The sequence below is a fragment of the Oryx dammah genome, unplaced genomic scaffold (genome assembly GCF_014754425.2).
Source record: "Oryx dammah isolate SB20612 unplaced genomic scaffold, SCBI_Odam_1.1 HiC_scaffold_29, whole genome shotgun sequence".
Classification (NCBI taxonomy): domain Eukaryota; kingdom Metazoa; phylum Chordata; class Mammalia; order Artiodactyla; family Bovidae; genus Oryx; species Oryx dammah.
The window spans coordinates 6,811,835-6,836,146 of NW_024070213.1; the positions used below are offsets into that span (position 1 = coordinate 6,811,835).

The window sequence follows — 24,312 nt, forward strand, 5'->3', positions numbered from 1 at the left end:
TCTGTCGTAGCCTTTAATCTGTGGGCAATGCAAATCCACTGACAGTTTCTAAGCATGTATCATATGCTCAGGTGTGTGCTGCATGAAAGAGACTTGGGAAGGACGTGGGGAGAGACGAGCACAGATGAGAGGCTGTGGCTTTAATTTACACAGGAGATGGCAAGGGCTGAGGAAGGGGTGGTGAGGAGTCAGGAGGGGCAGGTGCTAACAGCATTCCAGAGTTTAAAGTGCATAGCATCTAGAAACTGACTAGACCTGGCAGGTGAAGGAAAGTGAGGTCAGTGGGCTTGTGAGTGTGAGGAGGACAGCAACCACAGAGAGAGGTTGAGAAAGAGGAGGGTGATGTTCCGCTTTGTGGCTGATGCGTAGCAGACCGAAAATGCTGGTACGAAAGCAGTTCACATGAGTCAGCACTCTAGGCCTCCTTAATAAAGACTTGTTGATTTGTATTTAGCTTTTTGAGTTAATATGAAAACTAGAAAACTTTTCAATTTAAGTTGCAAGAAAGTGGAGGGGAAACAGAAAATCATGAGATCTATGTCATTTTTTAAAAATCTCATGTAGCGAACGCTGAAAAGGTGTCAAAGAAAGAAATTAAGCTTATCGTTGTAATCATTGCCTAAAATATGATTGTAGAGGGATGGGGTGGGGCAGAGGGGGAAATTTGCTGGTTTTGGTTTTTGAATAATTTTTTCCAAGATACTGACATTATAGACAACACAGTGGAATACCAAATTGCATATAGTTACGGTGAGGAAGGGCTGGCTGATAAGTGGGTCTGAAAAAGGCTCTGTGGTGCACGGAGGCACCGATATTCTCAGAGTTCCAGAATGTAGCTTAAGCCTTCTGTGTATTGAATTGAGACTAGGCAGAGTGCATGCGCTCTACCAGATGGTCCGTTGGGCTCTGAGGCTGTGTCCGTGGACGGACACTTGCCTTTTGAGGGCCTGAGGCAGCTGCACTCACAGGAAACACGGAGGAGGGCAGCCGGAGAGAGAACCGGGCAGACTGGCCTCGGGGCCTGGAAGAGGCACCCGGCAGGGTCCCTTACTCCCACGCTGTGCAGATATGGAATACCATTTATAAAGGTGTCACGTGTCTACATAAAGGTAAATAATAACAACGTTAATGTCTGTTGTTTTAATGCTGTAACTTCTGCAAGTCGTCTTAGACTCTTGGACATTGAGGTTTCCAGCTAGTTTGCTGTTCCTATTGTCGTGTCTCTCTTTGTGACCCCATGGGCTGTAGCATGCCAGGCTCCTCTGTTATGCAAGCAGATGAGTATACATTTCTATTCATGGAGTTTTATTTAGGGGAAATTTTTAAGATGTCCACTACTGAATCAAAAAGTGACCATTGTATGGTTTTTGTTAGGCATTATCTTGTGGTTTAACTGAAGAGGACCATTCCAAACTATGATCATCCCTGTGAGTGTGTTTTACTACAGTCTCATGACATTGGATTTTTAGAATTTTTTTAATGTATTCTTTTTAATTTTATTTCTTGTATTGGTGGTATGGCTGTTTCCTGCTTTAAAGCTTTATGCCTGATGACCGTTAATTTAGACTTGAAAGTTTCTCCTCAGGGTGTTGCTGTTTTTCTGTGCATCTTTTTCCCAGTCTGAATAACTTACCTGGAAATGTAGGTTACCTGTTACCTGGAAATGTCAGATGTGTGAAAGCCCTTTCTTCAGGAGCGCCACCTGAGTGAGGCATCAGGGGGGCTCTTAGATGGTTTTCTCATCTATAAATAGGAAGATGACAGAGGACTGCTGGGATGAAATTAACTTCGCTGGAGATCAGGTAGCTGCCTTGGTGGGTTCCAGACTATTCCTAGAGGCTTTTGAGTTGTGGTTTTTAGACAAAACAAGTTCTGTGGGCTGATGTCAGTCCTAGAAGGCGTCCTCCCGTGTCATTTTAGTAAAGATGTGTTCCTGTCATTAAGCTTATTGGGTAGAAGTCAAACTGAAGAGAAAATTCAGCCCTTTGGGACCCTGTCCCAGGAAGCCAGGTGTAGTCTGTGTATGCTTACAGCTGACACTAGATTTGAGTATATCCACAGCACACTGTGGTCAGGTCACGTGCCTCGTGAGAACAGGACTAAAGAACTGCCGCTTAAGCAGACACCTGAGCCGGGGGCAGCAAAGTCACGGACGTCGAGTCTGAAGTGGCACTGGTGCATTCTGGGGGAGTGCCTGCAGTGATGTCAGCCTCTCTTTTTTTTGGAGTATAGTTGATTTACGACGTTGTGTTAGTTCCAGGTGTACAGCCAAGTCAGTCCGTTATACATTTATATATATGTGTGTGTATATATATATAGCCAGTGTTTAGAGTCTTGTCCCATACAGGTCATTACAGAACATTGAATAGAATTCCCTCTGCTACACAGTAGGTCCTCATTAGTTAGCTGTTTTATGTATAGCAGTGTGTGTATGTCAAACCCAATCTCTGGTTTATCTCCCCGGCTTACCCCCTGGTAACCATAAGTTTGCTTTCCTACATCTGTAATTCTGTTTCTGTTTTGTAGAGAAGTTTACTTGTACCCTTTTTTAGATTCTACTTACAAGCGATATCATACGATACTTGTCTTTCTCTGACTTAACTTCAGGCAGTATGACAGGCTCTAGGCCCACCTGTGTTGGTGCAAATGGCATTACTTTGTTCTTTTTGTGGCTAAGTAATAGTCCACTGTGTGTGTGTGTGTGTGTGTCTGTGTCTGTGTGTCTGTGTGTGTCTGTGACGTCTTCTTCATCCATCCTCTGTTGATAGACACTTTGGTTGTCTCCATGTCTTGGCTGTTGTAAATAGTGATGCTGTCCACACTGGGGTGCGTGTATCTCTTCGAATTGTGGTTTTCTCTGAATATGTGCCCAGGAATGGGATTGCTGAGTCATGTGGTCACTCTGTTTTTAGTTTTTTAAGGAGCCTCCATACTGTTCTCCAAAGTGGCAGCCCCAGTGCACGTTCCCTCAGGCAGTGTAGGAGAGTTACCTTTTCTCCTGTGACATCAACTTTGAAGGCATTTAATTTCTTATCTGTTTCACTAAGCAGCTAGTGGAAGAGTTTTAGGAAAATGTGTGTTCATTTAACAACTGTAAGGCATATTCACTGTGACTGCCTCCATGGAGATGCCAGGTGGTTCCAGACTTGAAAAGTAGTCTGCTGCTGCTGCTGCTAAGTCGCTTCAGTTGCGTCCAACTCTGCGACCCCACAGACGGCAGCCCCCCAGGCTCCGCTGTCCCTGGAAAGTAGTCTAAGAAGTTTAAATCCTGGTTCAGACGGGTGTCAGATGTAGGTCCTTGGTTGACTTGAGGGTGACTTCGTTTTTTCATTCAAAAATTGCTTTACGCTGATTAAGGTAAGGAATACGATAATTGCCAGATGGTTCTCTCTGCTTGTTTCTTGATAGAGTTCTCTCTGGAAGAAATCAAAATATATTAATGCCTTGAAAAGGCAGCCCCTGAGGAACGATATGCAAAGCCACCTTGTGGTTGTAGGTGGCATCCTTGTGAATGCTGCTGCTGCCGCCTCCTGGCAGGCAAGGCCCTGCAGACCTTTGCTCAGGAAAGCCCCTCCCCTCCAGGGTGCTGCCTCTCCAGCAGGGGAGTTCTATCTACCCCACCCCCACTTTGGAAAAAAGAGAGTTCCTTTTAAGGCGAATATGCCAACAAGATCTCATCGCTCAGTTCTGGAAGACACTCCATTCACAACCTTCCCAATTAACTCTCAGAAGCCCAGGAAATGATCAGATACTCACACAGAGAGAGAGACGCACACACACACACACACACACACAGGCAGCGGATACCAGCTGTTGGCTTTAGCTCCGTACTTTGACTTGGGAATTGTGAAGCCCCATTTTCTGTTGTCTTTTTGTAAACTCACTCATGGAGGAAAACCCGTCTATATGGTGGAACCACGTTTCATCACATCCTTGTTCATCACATCACTTCACAGGCTGCCCTGAGAACAGGGACCAGTGGAGAAGGGAGAGGCCCTCGGATTTAGCCCACTGATGCCTCTGAAATCAGGAAGAGGTTGTTGGAGGGCATTCATGGTTATAGAATTCTTTAGATCTCATTTTTTCCTTCATCCAAATGTTGACAAGGATTGAGTTCTTGGGAAATTGTAACAGAACACAAGTCACTTTAGCCTATCCCAGCCTAACTATTTTTCTAGTCTTTTTCCCCCATCATTTCATTTTTAAAATTCATTTATTTTTTAATTGAAGGATAATTGCTTTACAGAATTTTGTTGTTTTCTGTCAAACCTCAACATGAATCAGCTATAGGTATACATTATCCCCTCCCTTTTGAACCTCCCTCCCATCTCCCTCCCCATCCCACCCCACTAGGTTGATACAGAGCCGCTGTTTGAGTTTCCTGAGCCATACAGCAAATTCCCATTGCCAGCCTAATTTCTTAACCTATGAAGTGGAGGTAGAAACTGGGCTACCTTGTCAGATTGTTGTAGGGATAAAATATGTCCACAGTCACTTGACATTAAAAAATGGCAAAATGGTGGTGGTGAAGGTAGTTGTTGAACTAATTGTGACCTTGGTCGTATAATTTCCAAGTTGCCATTTCCTCCATCTGCTGAAGTGAGCAGTGGCTTCTTGCTGAGTATCTTCCTGCTCTTGAAGAAGAAAAGTATCCCCATCCATGAAGGTGGATTGAGCCAATAGCTGTTGGACTTCCTTGGGTGGAAGAAACACTGGGCTGCTGCATGTTCAATCTTTCTGGGTGGTGGCGATGCCAAGGCAGGCGGCAGACTGGAATCAACCCTGCAGACTCAGTGTTTAGCTAGTTGACTAAAGCTCTATCGTAAGCTGGTCAATTAACGCGGTCGCAAAGTTTCCATGCTAGGTTTGGGCCAAGTTTTCCCTTCCGGGGGAAGGTTTCTGGAAAGAATAGGCCCTGTCTCAGTAAGTGGCCCAGTGCAGCTCACTCAGAGTGTTGGTGGGATCTGCCTCTTGGATGTGGAGACCAGTGACCCTGTGGATGGTTACACTGGCTTAATGTGCTTAAATATGCCAAGATGTCCCCATTTTAAAAAATTCCTTTCTGCTGGCACTGTGTCCCTGTGTACACATGCTTCTGCCCTCTGTGCCTGTTCAGGCTGCCCTCCACCTGAAGAACCTGCTGCTTCCAGGAATAGGGAGGCCTTGCCTTGCAAGATCTGGACTTGCAGAAAGAACTCCGCTGTTCCGCTGGGGAGCCGGGGATGGATGAGGTAGAGGCAGATTTGGTCAAGAAGGGATAAACAAATGCAAGTAGGGAGAGAGGCAGTGAAATAAGCGGAAAGATCTCTGAGAGTTTGGAAGGTCTTCGGAGATAGAAGTTCCAGGATAAGCTGGGCAGGTTTGAGATGTTGTTAAAGGAAGCCATCTTTCCTGCTGCTGAAATGATAAAACAGTTAAACACGAGCATCTCTCTAGATGCATAGACCCACCTCCTGGGTTGGAGGAGCCTTGGAAAGGAGCGGGAGTCACTTTCCTAACAGATAATTTCTTTTAAAAGATGCCTTTTTAGATTCAGAAGGCAGTCATTTCTCCTTGCAAGCCAATCCACTCTTTGAGCAAGGAGTAAAAAATAAACTAGTATGTAGTCTTCTTTTAAACTGTGTATAAGCATTTATCTGTGCACTTAGAGAAAAATCTTCTCACTGGGCTGCCAAGTGCTCCTCCTCCTGCTGGGCTGGCCTTTCTCAGGTTCTCAGCTGCTGTTCAGAGCAAACATGCTAATTACTGCCTCAAACCTCCTTTCTAATTTCTTAAAGGGCACACATCCCTTTTCTTCCTACCATGTGGACTCCCCTTAGACAAACTATATAATGTTCTCGACAGAGTTACAGCTTTCTTCTCCAGATATCAAAGCCTCTGATTAGAATTATTTTAATGGAGTATATGTACCTGTGGGCAGATAAAATGCAAACTGTGTTTCAGGAAAAAAACAAAGTCTGGTTAAACCAAAGAAACTTCATTAGTGAGGCCAGTATCGGCTTTCTCTTAAGTGGAGTTATGAAGAGTACATGTTAACGTAACAATATACAGTTCAAGAGCAGGAGAAAAATGGTTGAACCCAGCCTTTTATATACTTTAATATTCTAGAAGGGGGTGGGGATGAAGGCTGGTTTTAACTTAAGTTGTGGTGAGTGGATGTATTTTCTTGGGAAACCTGCTTTGTATTGCTTTGACTTTGCCTCTGTAAATGTGTTATTGCTGAACCTGGTGACTATAAACACAAGAGGAGTAGAGTTAGAAAGGAAATTGTAGAACATTTAAAACCCACAGTGAACGGCCAGTGTTTGTGCCCACCACAGCCACATTTGAAGTTCATACCACATGCGGTATAATTAAAACTTTCAACTTTGTGGGCACCTTGGTAGAAATAATTACTAGGACCTGTACTAATACTAGTACATGTTTAGAGAACATTATCGGTGGAGAGAAAAAAAAAAAAAGTGGTTAAGAAAAAGAATGTGCCTGGCCGGTTTTTTTAAAATTCTATTGTAATAGAAAGATACACGTTCCAAACCAGTGCTTGAGCGTGGCAGCAGTGCTGGGTAGGCACTGGCGGCATGCTGTTCCGGGCTTCCTGCTTCTGGGCGTCTGCGCTGCCGCTGCCCAGCCTTCCGGGCCGGCCCACAGGCCTCTCCCGCTCGGGGCTGTCCCGGGAACGCTGCTGGGCCTTCTTTTCCCCTTCTGTTTTTATACAGTGTCTTAGGAATCCCCTCCACTTCATTTAAACAGATACTCTTTTTTTTTTTTTCCTTCATTATCAAGCATGTTCTGGGTTGATTGGGGAGACTCTTGGTTTGTTTTTCTTGTTAATTTTCTTGAAAGATTCTCCATCCTCCTCCTTTTTTCCCCATCTGGGTATTGTTCCCAGTTTACTGTTGGGGGGGGGTGGATTTGAGGCTTAAGCTAATGAACTGGCCCCAGGCTGGTCTTGCGGAGGAGGGGTGTAGCCGGCCCGGCCCTGGAGGCCCTGGTCTCCTCTCCTGCCGAGTCCTTCACTGCCTGCCAGTCCACCAGCACGCAGCTTCCCTGCACAGCTCGCCCCAGGAAGGCGCTCGGAGCCTCCTCTCCTTGCCCGCTGTCTCTCCATTTTTCTCTCTTTGTGTCTTCTCTCTCTTTAGGCTGCCTGTATTTGAGGCAGGAATGGAGAGAAAGAGCCCGCTGAATGTAAGGCAGGCAAATCCAGGAGATGTCAGCAACGAACCAGAACATGTCTTTAACTGGGTTGTTTTTTTTTTCCTTCTTTCACTTTAGGATAAATAAGAAAATGATCAGGAAAAAAGCTTACTAGCAGGGATTTATTTTTTAAAGCAAGGTTTAAGTTATATCTGGGAGTCACTTTGATTAAAAAAAAAAAGCCTAGTCTCTACCTTGTACCTTACAAGACTGTCCCTAATAATAAAATCGTCACTGGGGCAATAGAGAATAATCAGTTTAATTCAAAATAATGTAGACCCATGTGTTCCAGAAAGGTTTCTAGTTTTACCTTCAGTTACCCAGAAAATGTCATTTGGAATTAAACTCTTTATCCTCATCATTCCAAAGTCCGAAGCATTCTCTTAAATGGACTTTTTCAAAGGCCCCTTGTGTCCTCCCCTCCTGAGAATCCAGCTGCACAGATGCTGGAAGGGCTCCCCTTCCACCATGCCTGCCCAGTGAGGGTCCCCCACTTCTCCACACACACCTAGGACCCACAAGACACATCTCAGACCCCTGTCTCAGACCTCCATGGCTGTCGCTTATCACCAAATCCTATTGGTTTTATCTCAAAATCTCTAAATGCAGCCTCTTGAATGCATTTCTACCCCCACCCCCCATACCCAGACTCTCCCATGACACCCCTAACTCAACAGTGAGCCATCTTTGATCCCACCTTCCTGCTCATCAGCTCTCCATCCCTTCAGAACCTGCGCCACTGTGTCAGTCCTCCACACGTGCAAGTGCTTGCTCCTACAAGGCAGCTTGTTCCTTCTGCCCTGACATCTGAGTGTTTTCCTGACCTGCCTCACTAAGTCAGGGACCCCAATTCTAAGCCCTAAAGTACTATTTATATCTTGATACATCATAATTTTGGAGTCTTACCTGCAAGCCCTTCTGTAAGTCCCCCCCGAGGGCAGGCTTTTGATCTTCAGTTCAGCCCTCTTGCCTGGCACGTAGGCAGGTAAAATTTGTTGAATGAATAGAAAGGAAAAATGATTATATTTCTGAAGTTCATACTATTTAAGAAGAATATCAAAGCAAAGGCCACTGATAATCAAAGGCACCTTGAGAGTCTCTTTCAACTTTTAGAGCAATCAAAATGTTAGAGGGAAAGATAAAGAATAGAGAAAACTTGAGCCAATAAAGACCAAACTAATTGGGTTCTTACTAATTTTCTTCTAACCCATGTTTCCAGTTTCTCGGCTTTGCAGTTTTACGCTGTAGACGCAGAATTGACATGTTAATAAGGCAAATTAAAAGTCCCAAGAGCAGCTCATTAGGAAGTCAGAATCCTTTCTTCATTTTTAGTAGAGTAACTCATATTTAGTAGAGTAACTTGTATTTCATGATTCTGTAAAGAAGTACCAGCCTGGGTTTTTATTGTCAGCCAGTGGTTACTAACCTTTGCATCTGATGGAAGTACAACAGATGTGCCTTACTTCTAACACACTTAACACGTGAGAATCCGGGCTTGTAAAAGAGCAACCACAAGAAAAGATATGTGTGTGATAGAATCTTCTAGAGAAAAGACATCCTTCCCCAGCTGCGTCCTAATGTTTTCATTATTTGCTTGCTGAATGATAAAATGAACAAATCCGTCATAGAAAAGCGTGTGCACTGTAATATTTCTCATGTGCTCAAGGTTGAGGGTAAATTCTGGCCTCTTCTGTTCGGCAGATGAAGTGCAAAAAAATAAGAAAGGACAGAAAAACAGTCCTTAAATCTCACACCTTGTACCGTGATGCAAAGCCTCGTAACTGCGGTGTAAACCCATGTGCAGGTGCAAAGACGGTAGGAAGGGGACTTGGGACAGGGCCCAAGGCGGCGCTGGGAGACGCTGCCTCAGCAGCAGCACCTCATTTTGACCTTGGTCACGCTGTCTGTGTTGTCTCCACTTCTGAGGCCAGTCACCCCATCCCCAACCCCCACTCAACCACATTTTTTATAGGTTTATAATGTGGTTTAAAAAGGTTTCTCAGAGAAACTAATATTTTTCAGAAACTATTATTTTCAGCAGCAGAACCATTCATTTTGACTTGGATTCTTAAGGGAGGTGAATGGGAATCTAAATAGTTTTAGTCCAGATTTTTCTATCTGAAGAATCAGTTGGGTTTGTGCGGTACGTTTTCTCTCCTGGTTTCCAGGGGAAGCAGAGGACTCTGTCCTGGGGGTCGGGGGAGATGAGGCCCAGGTGCCTCGTGAAGAGGGGCAGGACTGCCTGCTGGGCCTCAGCCCATCGTAGTGAGGGATCCAGAGGCAGTGGCGGAAATGAGATTATTCTAACGTGAGTGAGGGAGCTGCATACCAAGGGCGGGGACAGTCCGGGGACGGTGGCTCGGAGGATAGCTGGTGACACTGGTGCGGGTGGCAGGCCAGCCTGAGGGGCCTTTGCCCCACTCTGGTTGTGCTCAGCTTGCGACACTTTTGGCCTCCTGCTAGTGTTTAATTTGTGCTTGACTGCCTTTTTCCTTGTTTATTTACACCTTCCCTTCCAATGCGGAAGTGCTTCACAAAACATTAAAATTCTCACAAATCTGTATTGTTCAAGGATAGAAGTAGAAAGACAAATGAAATGAAAATAATAGCTAATAGTGAGAGTCCCTGGTGGTGGTAAAGAATCTGCTGCCAATGCAGGAGACCTGGGTTCGATTCCTGGGTGGGGAAGATCCCCTGGAGCAGGGCATGGCAACCCACTCCAGCATTCTTGCCTGGAAAATCCCATGGACAGAGGATCCTGGTGGGTAACAGTCCACGGGATCACACAGAGTCAGACACGACTTAGCAACTAACCCTCCACCAGTAGCTAACAGTAGCTAAGAGACGCAGTGTTGAGAGATTTGGCCAACAGCTGTTCATACACACCCCCAGAAGTGAAATACTATGGAAACAGACACACAGCGAACCAAGCTACAGAAAGACTGACAGCAGACACTCAGGGCCACCCAGGGTCTGCTGTTTCAGGTGTACCCTAAAGGAAAACATTAGTTCCAAAAAGCAGTTTTTAAACTTAATTTGCCTTAATTTAGCAGGATCTACTTGGTATGTGTTATGTCTATTTTTGATGTAACTACCAAAAACGTGACACATTATAGATGACATGTTTTTATAAGCCCTAGCAATTACATAAACTGTAGTTTATGAAACACTGTCACCGTTACTTTGAACAACTTTATGAAAAGGAAGACCAGTAGACCCTTGAAGAGCACAGGGGCTAACCTCAGTATATCTGATGGCCAGTTCTCCGCATCCTTGGTTTCTTCACTTCTGCAGATTCAGCCAGCCATGGGCTGAAACCATCCACATACCATCGCCAGCAGTTCAAACCTGACTTGTTCAAGGGTCAGCGGTGTTTTTATCCCCATTTTGCAGATGATAAAATTGAGGTGGTAACTTTTTTTGGCTTTTTACACCTCAGGTTCTCTTCCCATTGGCCCCTGTGCTGCTTCACACGTGGGTAGTATTTTCATTAGACCATCTGTGTTTATTCTAAAAAGCCAGACGGACCTGAAGCTCTTGTCTTAAGGCACACAGTTAGCTGTTAGCCAGTACATGATGCTGACATAAATGATGGCATTTAAACTAGTATCGTCATAATTTTTTCAAGATGTAATGGTTTTGCTGGAACAGCTATGAGACATAGGTGCTACTTTGTTGTAGTACGAAGATGCTCTTTGTAGCACGGAGTAAGTGCACGTGGGGAGACCCAGTGTCTCTGGCCTCAGAGGCGGGCAGAAGCCCAGATGGCGCTCTGGGCCGTGGGGCGAGCTCCAGGTGCTGGCGCCCTCCACCCACGTCTGTGAGAATGGTGAGTGGCCGCAAAACTCCAAGCTGGTCTCACGGGCTTTCAGGAAACAGAGAGATTGTCTAACTCCGAAGAAGCAGGAACCCAAAACACAGAGTGCAGCTCTTGCAGGTGGCCCGTGTCACTGCCCCGTGGCTGGAGGTGACCGCTGGGGCAGAGGCTTCTGTCCCAGATACGGAAGGCAGAACCAAGAGGAAAGGAAGCTCTCACGGGTGGCCAGCAATTACCATGTGCCATGTTGCACATGTTCCCGGCTCTGCCAGCAGCAGCTTTCCAGTTCAGGTTGAAGAGTAGCCTCATTAGTCTTCTCCATGCTCAAGTGTGTCAGGCACCGTTTCATTCCATCCGGCCACATCCACAGTTCCTGCAGTGTGCCAGGCCCTGGGGATACAAGAATGAGTCTCGCAGTTTCTGGGAGGTGGGCAGATATGAAGAGGTTAAGGCTGTAAGCAGGAGCAGAAGCATGTGCAGTGCTGGGCAAAAGCCACCTTGGGCACAGCAGTGGCAACCTCTGTGATCTTTGAAGCTCTAATAGAGCTGATTGTCGCCAGCACTAATAAGACCCGATTGTTGCCAGCACTAATAAGACCCTGACCCAAATGCTTCAGTGCACAGAGGCTGCTCAGAGATGCTCATTAAAACAAAGCAATTATTCAGGTCACTGCTACATCTCACAGGAAAGACGTTTCTGTGAGTGAAGAGGCATGTAAAATTCTCCCTCTGAGATTCTGCCCCTGCAGTTTGCCACCTCTAGTCAATGAGCCCTGCCTCTGGACAGTGACAAGGGCTGGTGAAAGGGTTAGGGAGGGTGTCTGGCTACTTTCTCTTGTTTAAACATGTCCTAAAGCTAAGGATATATTTTATAGTTTATTTCCCAAGATTTACAGTATCACAAAATGCAGAGTTGCTTTAAAAATAACCTTTATTCCACCCCCTAAATAAATGAAAGATTCACTGTTGAAATAATTGGACCATTGGCTTGTTTGAAAAAGTACTTTGATTTATTAATAGCAACCATGACTGAAAAGTCCCACTGTGTGTCTGCCCTGTGTGGGGAGCAGTACTGTGTGGACTTAACTGTCCTAGGAATGAGTATTATTAAACTTGTAACAACAGTGGCATGAAAAACAAGGACATTTAGCTGTACACGGACGTTAGTACATTATTTGCACTATGGGAGAATGGTATCCTAACTTCTTCAGGTAAAAAATGAAGAATTAAAATCCAGTTGGAAGCAGTATTGGCTTGGGTATTGATTTTAGGATAGAAAGGGTGATCAGACACAGAAGCTGTTAGAGAAATTTTTTATATTTTATCTTCAGCACCTGGCATGTAGGAAGTACTTTTCAAATGCCAGGTAGTTGGGTGAATGAAGGGGACTAGAAGGCAGCAGTGTGTGGTATAAAGAATGGTTGAGCTTGGAGTTCAGAAGAAGAGAATCTTTAGTTCTAAGTTCTGGTACTTCTAGTTATGTGATCCTCAGCAGGTCATCTTGCTTCTAGTCTATTTCTTGAACCAGGAAAAAAAAAGTCCGTGAAGACAGACCCAGGGCCCCTTATAGTTCCAGTGCCACTGATCTGATGCCAGAATTTGCTTAAGAAAAAGTGAGTGAGATTTTGTTACATCGAGGAATGTAAGAGGAAGATAAACAGTCACTTCTCTTACTGTGAGTTTCTCAGGAAATCCCCACTCACTGGTTTTCCATCACTGCTCTAGTGCATTACCACAGCCTCAGTGGCTGAAAACACACTTGCTTTCTTGCAGTTCTGTAGGTGACAACTTCCACACAGTCTCACTAGGTTCAAGTTAAGGTGTTGGCAGGGCTGTGCTCCTTTCTGGAGGCTCCAGAGAAGAGTTTTTCTCGTCTTTTCCAGATTCTGAAGGCCGCCCGCATCTTGGCTCATGGCCCCTTCCTCCACCTTTAAAACCAGCAGCGCTACATCTCTCTGTCCTGCTCTCGTCATCACCATCTCCCTGGCGCCTGTGGTGCTGATTCTTCTGGGAGAGGTTCCTTCCTTCTATGGACCCACGTGATTAGACTGGGGCCACCTGGATAATTCAGCAAACACTCCCCATCTGAGGTCCTTGACGGAACCACATCTGCAGGGTCCAAGGCCATGAGGCAGAGCTTCTGAGGATGAGGTCGGACATCTGTGGGCGTCCGGTCTACCTCTTATGGCCCACTGTCTGCATTAGTCTGCAAGGGGCAGAAGCATAATGGAAAAAGCACTCACTGGCACCCAGGAAACCTGAAATTCTACCTCAGCCAGTCATAGGATCTTTGTTTTCCCTCATCTAAAAAGTTTGGTAGTTGACATTGGACCAGTGATTCTCAAACTGTATTGGAGCATCAGAATTGCCTGGAGCCTTGACCTGGGGCATGAGAACTTGTATTTTGGTTGTTTTGTGGTGAAATAGACAACATAAAATTTACCATCCTAACCATTTTTGTTTCAGCTTTAGCATCATTCCCTCCAAAGAAATCCCAGGGCTGATCTCCTTCAGAATGGACTGGTCGGATCTCCTTGCAGTCCAAGGGACTCTCAAGAGTCTTCTCCAACACCACAGTTCAAAAGCATCAATTCTTCGGCACTCAGCTTTCTTCACAGTCCAACTCCTACATCCATACATGACCACAGGAAAAACCATAGCCTTGACTAGACGGCCCTTTGCTGGCGAAGCAGTGTCTCTGCTTTTGAACATGCCATCTAGGTTGGTCATAACTTTTCTTCCAAGGAGTAAGCATCTTTTAATTTCATGGCTGCAATCACTATCTCCAGTGATTTTGGAGCCCCCCAAAATAAAGTCTGACACTGTTTCCACTGTTTCCCCATGAAGTGATGGGACCAGATGCCATGATCTTCGTTTTCTGAATGTTGAGCTTTAAGCCAGCTTTCTCACTCTCTTTCACTTTCATCAAGAGGCTTTTTAGTTCCTCTTCATTTTCTGCCATAAGGGTGGTGTCATCTGCATATCTGAGGTTATTGATATTTCTCCCGGCAATCTTGATTCCAGCTTGTGTTTCTTCCAGCCCAGTGTTTCTCATGATGTACTCTGTATAAAAGTTAAATAAGCAGGGTGACAATATACAGCCTTGACGTACTCCTTTTCCTATTTGGAACCAGTCTGTTGTTCCATGTCCAGTTCTAACTGCTGCTTCCTGATCTGCATACAGATTTCTCAAGAGGCAGGTCAGGTGGTCTGGTACTCCCATCTCTTTCAGAATTTTCCACAGTTTATTGTGATCCACACAGTCAAAGGCTTTGGCATAGTCAATAAAGCAGAAATAGATGTTTTTCTGGAACTCTCTTTTTCGATGATCCAGCGGATGTTGGCAATTTGATCTCTGGTTCCTTTGCCTTTTCGAAAACCAGCTTGAACATCTGGAAGGTCACGGTTCACGTATTGCTGAAGCCTGGCTTGGAGAATTTTGAGCATTACTTTACTAGCGTATGAGATGAGTGCAATTGTGCGGTAGTTTGAGCGTTCTTTGGTATTGCCTTTCTTTGGGATTGGAATGAAAACTGACCTTTTCCAGTCCTGTGGCCACTGCTGAGTTTTCCAAATTTACTTGCATGTTGAGTGCAGCACTTTCACAGCATCATCTTTTAGGATTTGAAACAGCTCAACTGGAATTCTATCACCTCCACTAGCTTTGTTCATAGTGATGCTTTCTAAGGCCCACTTGACTTCACATTCCAGGATGTCTGGCTCGAGGTGAGTGATCACACCATAGTGATTATCTTGGTCGTAAGACTCTGGTACTGGGAGGGATTGAGGGCAGGAGGAGAAGGGGACGACAGAGGATGAGATGGTTGGATGGCATCACTGACTCGATGGACGTGAGTCTGAGTGAACTCCGGAGTTGGTGATGGACAGGCCTGGCGTGCTGCGATTCATGGGGTCGCAAAGAGTTGGATGCGACTGAACTGAACTGAACTGAACCATTTTTGTTATTTTTTATGAAAGTACAGTTGATTTACAATATCATGTTAGTTTCAGGTGTCTAGCACAATGATTCAGTTATATATTGTGTGTGTGTATATATACATTATATATATGTATTCTTAAATATTTTTTCCCCTTACATATTGTTACAAAATATTAAGTATCATTCCCTGTGCTATACATTTATATCCCCACCAGATGAATCCTTTTTCTCCACATCTTCTCTAGCACTTACTATTTGCAGTGTGTGTGTTTTTTTTTTTAATGATGGCTATTCTGGCCAGAGTGAGTTAGTACCTCACTGCAGTTTTGATTTGCATTTCTCTAGTAATTAGCGATGTTGAGCATCTTTTCATGTGTCTATTGGCTGTCTGTATGTCTTCTTTAGAGAAATGTCTATTTAGATCTTCTGTCCATTTTTTGATTGGGTGGTTTATTTTTTTTTTATATTGAACTGCATGCATGAGCTGTCTGTATATTTTGGAAATTAATCCCTTGTCAGTTGCATCCTTTTCAAATATTTTCTCCTGTAGGTTCTCTTATCATTTTGTTTATGGTCTCCTTTGTTGTGCAAAAGCTTTTAATTTTAATTTGATCTTATTTGTTTATTTCCGTTACTCTTGGAGGCGAATCCAAAGATATTGCTGCAATCTATGTCAAAGAGTGTTCTGCCCGTGTTTTCCTCTAGGAGTTATATTTATAGTATCCAGTCTTACATTTAGGTCTTTAGTCTATTTTGAGTTTTTTTTTGTATATAGTGTTAGATGCTGTTCTGATTTCATTCTTTTTTGTTTCTTGGCTGTGCCCCGCTGCAAGTGACTCTAGTAGTTGTGCTTACAGACTCTGCAGTGCAGGTTCCACGGCTGTGATGCGTGGGCTTGGTTGCCCTGAGGCATGCGGGATCTTCCCTGACCAGGGACAAACCCATGCCCCCTGCACTGGAAGCATGGAGTCCTAACCACTGTACCACCAGGGAATTCCGGATTTTATTCTTTTTGATGTGATGATAAGTGGGATTGTTTTCTTAATTTCTCTTTCTGACCTTTTGTTGTCAGTGTGTATTTGTAGCAATGCAACAGATTTCTGTGTATTAATTTTGTTTTGTATCCTGGACTTTACTGAGTTCACTGCTGAGCTCTAGTAATTTTCTGTTAGTATCTTTAGAATTTTCCAGGTTTAGTATGTCATCTGCAAACAGTGACAGTTTTACTTCTTTTCCAATGTGAATTCCTTTTCTTTTTCTTCTCTGATTGCTGTGGCTAGGACTTCCAAAACTATGTTGAATAAAAGTGGAGAGAATGAGGGTCCTTGTCTTGTTCCTGATCTTTGAGGAAGTGTTTTCAGCTGTTCACCATTGAGTCTGATGGTAGCTGTAGGTTTAACCATTTTTTGCTGCTGTTTGTTGCTGTGCCACACATCGTGCAGGATCTCTTAGTTCCCCAGCCAGGTATTGAACCCATGCCCCTTGCACTGGGAGTACAGAAGCTTCACCACTGGATGGCCGAGGAAGTTCTGGTCTAACTGTTTTTAAGTGCATAGTTCAGTGATGTTAAATACCTTCACTGGTCACCACCATACATTCCCATAGCTCTTTTCAGCTTATAGAATTGAATCTCTGTATCCATTGGACAAGACTCCACAGTTTCTCCTCCTTCTAGACCATGGCAACCACCAGTATGCTACGATTATTCTAAATACCTCATATAAGTTGAGTCATGTGTCCCTTGATTCTTGCCGACTAACTTACTTCACTTGTCCTCAAGGTGCAGTGTGTTTCAGGATTTCCTTCCTTTTTATGACCAAATAATATTCCATTGTACGTGTATACTGTACTTCACGATCCATTCATTTGTCAATGGACGCTTGAGTTACTTCCAGATTTTAGGTATTGTGAATAATGCTGCTATGAACAAAGGTGTACAGATACTTTTTAGACTTTGCTTTCATTTTGGTGAGATGTATACTCCAAGTGGACTTGCTGGATCATATGGGAATTCTGGTTTTCATTTTCTGAGGATCTACTGTATAGTTTCCCAGTGTTTGTGCTATTTCACATGCACACCGGTGGTGCCCACATGTTCCAGTTTATCCACAGCCCCACCAACGCCGTTGTTTTCTGTTTGATCGTAGTTATGAGTATGACGTGGTATCTCGTTTTGGTTTTGGTTTGCACTTCATTACTGATGAGTGATGTTGAGCATTTTTTCCTGTTTTTTGGCCATTGTCTACCTCATTTGGAAAAGTTTCTACTGAAGTCCTTGGCCCACTGTTGAAATAGGTTGGGGTTTTTTGTTTTGCTTGGGGGTTTTGTTGTTATTACTTGGTGGAGTTTTAGGAGTTCTCTACAGATTCTGGATATTAATCCCTTATCAGATACATGATTTTTAAATATTTTCTCCCAACTTGTAGGTTGCCTTTTAACTCTGTTGACAGTGTATTTTGATGTACAACATTTTTAAATTTTCATGGTTTAATTTGTCTACTTTTTGTTATGTGGGGCTTTGGGTTCATAACTAAAAAAAAAAAGATCATTGCCAGTCCAATGTCATGAACCATTGGCATCATGTTTTCCTCAAAGAGCGTTATTGTTTCAGGTCTCACATGTAGGTCCTTCATCCATTTTGAGTTCATTTTTGTATCTGCTGTTAGGAAAAGGTCCCACTTCATTTTTCTGCCTGTGAATGTCCAGTTTTCCTCGCACCATTTGTTGCAAAGACTATCCTTTCCCCATTGGATGATCTTGGCACTCTTGTCAAAAGTTGTTTGATCATATATGGAAGGGTTTATTTCTGGGCTCTCTATTCTATCCTGTTGGTCCATATCTGTTTTTATACCAATGCCACGCTGTTGATTACTGTAGCCTTGAAATTAGAAGCGTGAATCCTCCAGTTTTGTTCTTTTTCTTTTAAGATTGTCTTGACTATTCAGTTTTCCTTAAGATTCCATGTGGGAATTCCCTGGCAGTCCAGTGGTTAGGACTCCATGCTTTCAGTGCTGAGGGCCTAGGTCCGATCCCTAGTCAGAGAAATAAGATCCTGCAAGCTATGAGGCCCACCAACAACAAAAAAGATTCTACATGAATTTTAGGATAGAATCAACTGCCGTTTTCCATCCACGGCTACCTGGGAAGTTGCAGGCCTTCAGTAGACTGCAGGGCTCTGGAGCAGTTACATCAGGTAGATTCTACCAGTGCAACTACTGTCTGGACATGGAGACAGGTTCCCAGTGCTCCCTACTCTACAGTCTGCCCAGAATCCCAAAATCTGCATTTTCAGCACGTTTCCAGGTGATGCCAGCACTGCTGGTCCAGGGACCACACTTGAAGAAGCCCTGAAGGAAATGCTATAAAGTTGTTTCTCTAAGGCCTGAATAGGCACTGCAGGATCTTTCTCCTCTGAAAGTAATACAGTAAATTAATTGCATGGGTTTTTTTTTTGGGTTTTGTTTTGTTTTTTAATTAGAAGAAGCATAATTTTACTGATGTCATTTCCTGGTGAGGGAATTTTTTTTTTTCTTTCTTTTTTTTTTTTTTTAATGAGAAAAATGGGGCCTGTGGGCTGGTTCTGGGCAAGAAGTTTTGTGAAGCCCTGCCAGGGACACAGGGGCGTGTGTTGAGGTGGGAAGGAAATGGACAGTGTTCAGACCCAAGGGGATGACAAGGCTGCTCCGCTGGTGGCTCGTTGTCGGCCTGTGCCTGGCACATGGGTGTCTTGGGTCAGGTTTGCTGAGCACTTTTGACCCAGCCACTGTTAAAAGCCTGGATTAACACATTCAACCCTCCCACCATCTCTGTGAGGTAGCTCATACCAGCAGGTCCACGCCTGCAGGCTGAAGAGACGAAGGTTAGGACTTTGACCGAGAACAGCACAAAGATGGGCAGCAGTGGAGTCACTTAACCAAGGAGTGACTTGGATTCCAGAGTCCACACTTGTAGCCAAATACAGCAGGGCCTCGAGTACTGGGTCCCTTCCTGCTTGTCAGGATATTTGGACTGCAAGTTACAGAGTTAAACTAAAGAGTGTGTGTGTGTGTGTGTGTGTGTGTGTGAAGAAAGGTGTCCTCCTCCTCAACAGGTCTAGACACAAGGTGGTCCTGGTGCTCAATTGTGTCCCAGAAATCCAGGCTCTGTCCGCCCTGTCACGCTGCAGTGCTCAGCACGTTGGGCGCTGTCTCCTTGTGGTGACCAGATGGTTGTGACAGATCTCACCATCCCCTCCTCACAGAGGCCGAGTGAGAGGGCGACTGACTGTCCTGCCTCCTGTCCCTTGGTAGAGGCCTAAACTTTCTCAGAAGCTCTGTTCTTTTCAGACTTCACTACCAGAAGTGTTTGACACACCCATTCCTCAGTGGCCACCAGGGCAGGGAGGGCCCGGAGTGTGAGCCCCCTGGGTGGCTGACTGTTCAGGGCTCCTTTAGGAGAAGGGGTGTGGCAGAATGGGCTGCGGGTGGCCGTGGAGGAGTTAGCCACGTTCCTTCTCTCCGGCTGGTGATTGAGACCTTTGTTCTGAAGGGGCCCCGTGGCACTGACAAGGGCTGCCTGCGACACTGCCAACCGCCCCGGGCCAGGAAGTCTTATTTCTTGGCAAGGGTGTGAGGGCACGTGGTTATCCGCGCCCGGAAGGATGTCGCTCTTCCAGGGCTCTCTCAGCACCCTGTTCCTGCCCCGGTGGCCTCTGGAGGAGGCCAGGTGTGGTCAGCCAGGACCGGCTCTGACCGGGCGCAGGTTTCTCCCCTTCTCAGGCTCCAGGCACCTCGTCTGAGAGCAGGGCTATCACAGGCTGGCTATGACCAGACGGGGCACATCTAGCGATGCCCGCCACGGTGCAGGGTGACTTGGGGCCGCGCTGTGGCCGCATCCGTGTAGTTCTCCGTCAGCATCAGCATCAGGGGCACTCGACCCAGCTCACTGTCACCCTACTGCTGCCACTGTGGGTTAGGGGTGTCCACTCCATGGCTGCGTCCAGGCGGGCTTCGCGAACCCCCCTCTGAGAGGCGTCCTGACTGCGGCAGGCCTGTGAGCCACATGGACCTTGATGGGCTGCCGTCCCAGGCAACAGAGCAAAGACGGAAGGGCGCCCTTTGGTTTTCTTTGTCCCTGGAGGGGTGTGGTGTGTGTTGGGTGGGGGGCATTTTCCACAAGTGTAACTGCTTATGGAGCACTTTTATTTTTCCTAGAATCAAGAACAAGTGTCCACCTCGTTCAGGTAGCCTCATCTGTATGGCCTCAGCCACCAGAAGAGTCTGCGCCTTTGCTCAGTGGGGCCAGTGGGGCTCATTTCACAAATGTGATTCTTGTTGACACAGGACGAGCACGCACGGGCAGCCGCATCACACGCTAGAGGTGTGCCCCACTTTATGAAAACCTGAGCATAGGAGGAGGAGCGTCTCAATTACAGGATCACGTCTCAGCCAGAAATTCATGGCAGGTTTCCTAGTGCCTTTAAAATAGGATTTGGGTGTAAAAATACCGTGTGCACACAGGAGCCCGCATTTTCTGAAAAGAGAAATATACTTGTATTGGGCATTTGGGATAAGCAGAATAAAAATAAATTCTTCTTACAAAAATAGGAACTGGAAACCAAATTCCACTTTTAATTCTAAAAGACTTATATATATAACTCTACTATCTCACCCTCTCCTCCTACCCCAGACTTCCACAGCAGAAATAGACAGGCAGGATCTGTAAGCAGCTCACCGAAGCGGTGAGGATGGAGGGAAGGCACTCACGAGCGGGCGGGCAGCAGGAACACCAGAGGCAGGGCTGGGGGCCTGTGTGTTGTTCTGTTTGATTTATTTGTGGACGTTTGGGAGGCCTGGCCTGAAATGCTGCTGCTGGATGGCGTCCACGATGTGGTCAGTGAGAGGCGGTTAGAAATTGACAGCTCGTCCTGCCGCCAGACTCCAGTAACCACAGAGACACGCGCTGAGGTCTGACCGGCGGGGTCTGGGGCAGGCCTGGAGGAGAGGGTGTCTGGGATGCTGACACGCCTGACTTCTTCCTCCCTTGCAGAAATGTTCCCACTGCCAGGAGGCAGGCGCCACCTTGGGCTGCTACAACAAAGGCTGCTCCTTCCGATACCATTACCCGTGTGCCATTGACGCAGGTAAGATGGGACCACGTGCCCTTGTTCAGAACATCTGAAGGGTAGGACATGCACTGTGATTCTCTGTCTTCTTTATTGCTTGTTTTGTCTCATCTAACCCTGTTGTATTTGTAAATTCTGAAGGAATGCAGAGAAGGTACTAAAAATGAATTAAATGGGGTGATTTTTTAAAATAAGTTTTGTAATTCGTAAAAGATTCAACTACTTAAGTGTACAATTCAGTGATTTTTACCATCGCATTCACATCGTGGTGCAGGCACAAATCGCAGTTAATTTTAGAGCGTTTTCATCACCTCTGAAACTCCTGCCCATTGGCGGTCTCTCCTGCCCTCTGCCCGCTGGCAGCCATGAGCCTACTTTCTATCTCCGTGGGTTTGTCTGCTCTGGACATTCATGTGCGTGGAATCACACAATATGTGGTCTTCATGACAGGCTTCTGTATGACTTCGCTTCATGATTCTCAGATTTATCCATAGCACAGCATGTGTTAGTACTTCATTTTATTTTCAAACAGTATTTTATTGTAAGGATGCACCATATTTTATCATTCCACTGATGCACATTGAGGTTTTCCACTTTTTTATGATTATGAATAGTGGTGCTGTGAACATTCATAGACAAGTCTTTGTGTGTACCTAGTGTTTTCATTTCTCTTGGGCATAAACCTAGGGGTGGAATTCTTGGGTCACATGGTAACTCTGTTTAACCATTTGAGGAATGATCAGACCACTCTTCAAAGTGGCTGAGTCATTTTACATCACTCCAGCAGTGTGTGAGGGTTCCGGTTTCTCCATCACCAGCACCTGTTTTTATCTGTCTTCTTCACCGCGGCCATCCCCATGGGCATGAAGTGGTATCTCATTTTGTGATTTGGCTTTGCACATCTCTGGTAGCTAATGACGCTAAGCAAATCCAGTTTATTTTTCTTTTCCTGCTTATGCTGTTTGTTGCTTTTCTTACATTTTAGAACTATTGCATAATCCAAAATCACAAAGATTTATATCTGTGTGTTAGTTTTAGCCCTTACTCGAGTCTTTGATCCGTTTCGGCTTTTTGTATATACTGTGTCCAGTTCATTCCTTTCTTTCCACATGGATCCCAGTTGTCCCAGCACCATTTGTGGAAAAGGCTACTCTTTGCTCATTCACTGACCTTGTCGCCTTTGTGGTAAACCAGTTGCCTGCAGATGTCTGGGCCTATTTCTGGACTCCACAGCACCACACTGTCTTGACTGTGGTGGCTTTGTAGTAGACTTTGAAAGTGAAAAGTGTCAGTCCTCCAACTTTGTTCCTTTTTTCCAAGATTGTTTTGGCTCTTGTGGATCTTTTGCTGTTCTATGACGAATTTTAGGATCAGCTCATCCGTTCCTGTGGGTGAGAGAGGAAACAGCCACTGAAACTTGGACAGTGATCACACTGATTCTGGAAGTCAATTAGGGAGTGCTCCCGTCTTGGTACTGACGTGTCCTCCAGCCCACGGTCATGGGGTGTCTGTCTTTCCATTTATCTCAGTCTTTAGTTTCTTTCAATACTGTTTTGTAATTTTCAGAGTAGACGTTTTGCACTTTCTTTGTTAAATTTATTCCTAAGTATTTTTATTATTTTTAGTACAGTTATAAATAGAATTTTTTTTTTAAGTCAGTTTTCAGGTTGTTCACTGTGAGTGTATAGGAATATAATTGATTGAGGTATATGTATTGATCATGGGTCTTGGAACTCTGCTCAACTCATTGATTAGTTCTCATAGTGGTTTAGTGGATTTCTATAGACAAGATACATCACCTGCAAATAGGTCGTTTTACTTCTTTTCCAGTCAGATAGATGCCTTAGTTCTCTGGCTGGATCTTCCACATAACATTGGATAGAAGTGACGAGAATTGGTACGCTTGCCTTGTTTCTGACCCCTTATGATGACAGCTGTGGGATTTTCGTAGACGTTCCTGATATAGCTGAGGAGGTTCCCTTCTGTCACTAGCTTAATGTGTGTTTTTATCATGAACTGGTGTTGGATTTTGTCACACATTTCCCCAATTCTCTGGAGGTAACCAGAGTGGTGGTTTGCAGTGTGACAACTGTTGAAAGAAGGATCCCTTCTGTCTGAAAAGTGCCATCCGGTGAGCAGTGCAGGAGACTCGAGTCTGACTCAGAGCTTCAGTGCCTGGGAGAATCCTTTTTCTTTCTCCTGACTCATAGCTCTTTGTTGATTGTCTTCACCAGTTACTTTTTGAGTGTTAGATGGGTCTGACACCTTCACCTAGCAGGTCGCTCATAATGCTGGCAGTCAGGATGGAGGAAGAGAAAAGGGGCAGACAGATGAGAGTGCTGACGGACCCTGGGGGCTGAGCCGGTGACAGCCGTGCAGAGCGCAGAGCATGTGGAGTCTGATCTGGCAAGCAAGGAGGAGTCCAGTTTCCTCTGGACCGCCCTTCACCCCGCTCACCTACACTTGCTGAAGCGTGCCCCCCGCCTCTCACTGTCCCTCCTTTCCCCCTCCCCTTTCTCTTCTATCCAGGTTTCTGTAGGGGCTGCAGCTGAAAAGAATAAGAAAGGGAATTCCCTGGCTGTCCAGGGGTTAGGATTCTGGGTTTTCACTGCCGGGCGCCCAGGTTCAGTCCCTGGTTGGGAGCTAAGACCCCACAGGCCACACAGCACAGCCAAAAAACAAGAAAGATAGAGAAAGATAATGCTCTAACTTTATGCTGAAGTTAGATTCTGGTGAAAATGTGTTTGTACACGCTGAAGGGCAGCTGGTAGCCAGGGCCCCGTGTGGCCAGAGGGGAAAGTGGGCATGAGAAGAGAGCCTTGAAATGTCAGCTCAGGGAGTTTGGGTTCCAGTCTGTCTCTTCCATCCTCTGTCCTCTTCTGCATGTTTCCAGGTTGAATCTGAGCTGTAATTCACCTGGACCATGGTCTGGGGTGTTCTGTAGAACAGCCACTAAATCCTTCTCTCTCGGGGTCAACCACTGCCTTTTCTCGTTTTCATGATGCAGTCAGGGTTCTGTCAGAATGTTTTGTTTCTTTTTCTAGTTTAAGCTTCATGGTCTTTAAATGAAGATTTTTAAGTCTCGGGTTTTTGGCAGTGGTTTGTAAGTTTTATGGGGGAGATACAGCAAGAATTACCTCTCCCATTAGTGGCCAGTGAGTGGAGGTCTCCTGCACAGGGCTCTGCCCAGGAGCAGCAGGTTGGCCACAGGCAGGCCGCCTCGCCCCTGCAGGTGTGCTCCCGGCGCGCTCCGGGCAC

At 45.3% G+C, this 24,312-nt stretch overlaps 1 protein-coding gene across 6 annotated transcripts in view; it reads left to right on the forward strand.

Annotated features, from left to right (window-relative positions):
• Positions 1-24,312, forward strand: part of TCF20 (transcription factor 20) — a 61,982-nt gene that overhangs the window by 15,641 nt on the left and 22,029 nt on the right. For 5 of the 6 annotated variants that reach the window (XM_040233171.1, XM_040233173.1, XM_040233175.1 and 2 more), the window contains exon 2: positions 20,979-21,072. In XM_040233171.1, the coding sequence (XP_040089105.1) occupies positions 20,979-21,072 (94 nt within the window). Of the gene's footprint in view, positions 1-20,143; positions 20,310-20,978; positions 21,073-24,312 lie in introns of those variants that run through there. The other variant, XR_005719699.1, reaches the window with a different exon arrangement.